This window comes from Papaver somniferum, unplaced genomic scaffold, assembly GCF_003573695.1.
Source record: "Papaver somniferum cultivar HN1 unplaced genomic scaffold, ASM357369v1 unplaced-scaffold_7, whole genome shotgun sequence".
Classification (NCBI taxonomy): domain Eukaryota; kingdom Viridiplantae; phylum Streptophyta; class Magnoliopsida; order Ranunculales; family Papaveraceae; genus Papaver; species Papaver somniferum.
The window spans coordinates 1,181,564-1,185,130 of record NW_020649859.1 but is presented as its reverse complement, the minus strand read 5'-3'; the positions used below and the strand labels follow the sequence as shown (position 1 = coordinate 1,185,130).

Sequence of the window (3,567 nt, the reverse complement as noted above, 5' to 3'; positions counted from 1 at the left end):
CTATCACCGTCCGCGTGTATTAATCTATACCGATAATTTTAAACCAAAACGGATGGACAAGATGGATTTCAAAGATACATCTTTCACCATCGAATAACCATCTCGAATCGTTCATTTTTATTATATTTTAAAAAGCTACGAAACATGATTAAATCTCTAACCGAACACGTTGATGAAAGATTATGAAATCTCAATCGTTGAATTGGATACATCTTCCACCATCCATGTGGCATTATCTCAATCCTTTAATTCAAAATCAATATTTTCTTTTCAAGTTTGATATATTTTTAATAATAAGGCAAATTTATTTACCCAGAATTAACAGAAATTTTATTCCAAATAAGACCTTATCAAATGTTACAAAATAATACTAACAGAAACCTAAAGACAATATTTTTTTCGAATAACACTGACACTAACTACACCAAAAATCTAGAAAACTTGACAGAGACCACTATAACAGCAATGGTTAACTATGGTGATTTGAACACTAGATAGCATAGCATACATCTTCAGAATGATTCAGTCCCCTGTGAAGTAAACTGCAATTCCAGCTCGTTAACCCATAGTGTGGCGGCTACAAGAAGAGCCTTGGCTTCAGCATGTTAAGCATCTCATGTTGTGCTTGGGATTGTTTTGGCACCCCAAAAGTTTCCTGCATTATCAAGAAGAATGATACCAATTCTAATAGTACGATTAGATTCTATATAAGAAGCATCAAAATAAATGAGATGGATTCTGGTTAGCGGGAGAAGAGTTCTTTGCTGAGCAATACTATTAGGGTGATGTTCTTGGGTTAGTTCAGACCGAACAGACTACTGACGCTATACAAACTTTAAGGTACTAATAAGATTATGAACCCTGACATGAGACAACAATGACAAATCAAACACATCGGGAAAACCATCACCTTCGTAATAAGCCTTGAATGGAGCAAGTGCAGGAGCACAAAGTTTAGTCTTGTGAAGAATCAAACTACAAAATATAAATCCATGCATAAAACCAAATCAATGACTTCGGAACATGATTGCATCCAGTTAAGTTTTCAGAAGAGAGAAGCATCAGTTACATGTGATTCGAATCACTGAATCACTGTCAAAATGCTCCAGCATATATCTTGTCAGATTGTTGCAACAACCAGCATGAGTCCTTCCTTCACAAAGAGACAAATGCAAACACTCAGCATAAAGTACATCAACAAGCTGAACTCATCCCGCAAACCAAGAAGGAAAATAAAAACAAAGGCTTGAGGAGGAAGTGCTGGAGAAAAGTTTCTGAAACACGAAAATTACAGTTCATAAACTTCTATTGCTCATGCGTATATATCTGTGTAACATGAAGTAAAAGAGATCTTCAAAATTACCAGAAATCAAGAATTACTATAACAGACGTTTATGCATATGACAGTAGATTTCACTTACCGAGTGATCATCTATGTTTTGGCCAACCATAACATGGACAGCTATGATTCCCGACCACCAAAGAAACTTCCACATGGCTGCTTGCTCCACCTCGACAACCTGCCTTGAACATTCATCAACCAATACATTTCTGGATATAACTTCCTGAAACATGGTACATTTAGTAATCAAGATAAGATAATAACTGGATAGATGTAGAAGACTTGTGCTATAGATATCCAACCCTGCCGCAACTCACTAAAATCACAAAACGCTGACCAAAATCACAGAATTCAGAAAAAGAAACCCACACCTGTTTCAGAATCTTAAAAGAAATTTCTTCAGACAAGCCATTACTAGATCTGGAAATAGGATCATCAGCATCTGTCAATCCTAACAGCAAACCCTAGCTTAAAAAAATCAAGAAAGAAAAATAGAGATTGTCATGACTCATATTCAATTGTACCCCTCTTGGTTGATTATTCTTCTTGTTTTATAAAACACCAGCTTGACTTGTTCTATGACTTCTAGCTCAACAATCAATCCTACCTTCACATGGAAAGAATTGAAATCGACCCTCATCCATCAAAAGTACCTCAGCCTCGTTGATCTTTTTAGCAAGATACATGCTCCCACCCTTGTGAGGATGGTTAGCCACCATCACTCTCCTGTGTGCTTCTTTAATCTTCTCCATGACTGCATGTTTTCTGAATTAAACCAAACCAAACACAAACTTAATTTTGCTGCTAAGTCTTTAAAACAGTTGTAGTCATGTTATCAACAACCCAAGGATATGAACTATTGCACCCGAATTAAAGCATAATAGAACGAAAATTGAGCAGGATTCTAACGGGCTCGTTTATTTGGTCTCATATTTGATTCAGAAATCGAATAACAGACTTAAACAAGAAAAGTTACTGAACGAAAGGATAACTTCTTCCTAGCTTCTTTATCTCAGTAGTTACTACCAAGGTAATTATTTGATAGTGTTAAATATTTGTGTGCATAAATAAGCAAATCCAAGGTAAAATTCCCAACACCAACACCCCCACCCCCAATTGTATGTTTCTTCCCAGTTGTCATACAAAGGTTAATTTTGCAGCTATGAATCTACACAATTATCTTACATACACATCAAAGTATTAAACACAAATCCAGCAAAATCCATAAACCAAACAAATCCTAGATTCTCAAAACAGAATCAAACATCAAATTAACAAATCCTAGCAACTAAACAAATCACACAAATCTGAGTAAAAATCCCTAGTTCAGAAACCCAAATCTCATAATCGATAGAAGAACTTAAAATCGAGTAAAACATATCCCAAAATTGAAAAACCCTGGTTCAAAATTGAGTAAAAAAAACCCATTCAAGAACAAAGATTGAACATCTAAAATAACAAAGAAGAGAAACAAAGTTAGGGTTCGTGAAACTATACCTTTTAGAAGTTCCAGCATCCTTCATCTTGTTCATCAATCTTCATCTGCTAGAGAAAGAGTAATGAAAACATAGTGACTTGAGCAAACCCTTGACCGATTTCAGATGAAGTCGATAGCTTAGACAAAGAGAAGAGTGATTTTTTTACACAAGAGATGAGCGATTTCAGATGAAGTCGATTTTGTTACCAAAAACATCCAAATATGAGAAGAAGAAGATCGGGGATTCTTCTGCGTTCTGGAAGTAAAGGTGGTTATAGTTGTGACTGAGTTAGGGTTTTCGTTTACTGAGAGAGGCGAGTTTTGGAGATCGTGGAGAAAGAGAAACGAGAGAGGGAGAGGGAAGAAAAGGAAAGTTGTGAACCGCCCGGGATACGATGTGGTCGGGCCACATTCTCTTTGTTTATTTACACTAGAGCTGGCAAACGGGCGCGCCGGGGCTGGCTTGTTACGGGTTACACGGGTACGGGTTAACACGGGCCCAAGCTTGTGGGTCGCTATTCTTCACGGATCGTCATTTCTTCAACCCGCGCCCGTAACGGGTAAAGCTTGCGGGCTCACGGGTTAGCTGGTTTCTGGAGATTCAACTCAGGTCAACGTCAGTCAAGGGGTCAAGTGGGAGAGAGTCAGTTGGTGTTAGTTGGCTGAATCCCCGAGTTAGTGTTCCGAGTCGCACCTGAACTGAATTCGGAAGAATTCAGTCTGTTTCTGGTTAGTTTCCGGCTGTTTT

At 37.6% G+C, this 3,567-nt stretch overlaps 1 protein-coding gene across 11 annotated transcripts; it reads right to left on the bottom strand.

Annotated features, from left to right (window-relative positions):
- Positions 1–307: 307 nt before the first annotated feature.
- On the bottom strand, positions 308–3,192 carry LOC113343931. Of its 11 annotated transcripts, XR_003357476.1 has the most exons (7): positions 2,840–3,192; positions 1,950–2,107; positions 1,714–1,810; positions 1,422–1,565; positions 1,070–1,153; positions 911–975; positions 308–655 (listed from the first exon to the last, which is right to left on the bottom strand). XR_003357476.1 is itself a non-coding variant. In XM_026588023.1 (5 exons), exons 2-5 carry the CDS (start codon positions 1,980–1,982, stop codon positions 1,306–1,308), a joined length of 330 nt encoding a protein of 109 aa, XP_026443808.1. In that variant the 5' UTR covers positions 1,983–2,107; positions 2,840–3,192; the 3' UTR covers positions 308–1,305. The 11 variants fall into 11 exon arrangements, 5 of the variants coding, with proteins under 5 accessions (XP_026443808.1, XP_026443804.1, XP_026443805.1 ...); XR_003357471.1 differs by having other exon boundaries at positions 911–1,153; XR_003357472.1 differs by having other exon boundaries at positions 308–975; positions 2,840–3,191.
- Between the last annotated feature and the right edge of the window lie 375 nt (positions 3,193–3,567).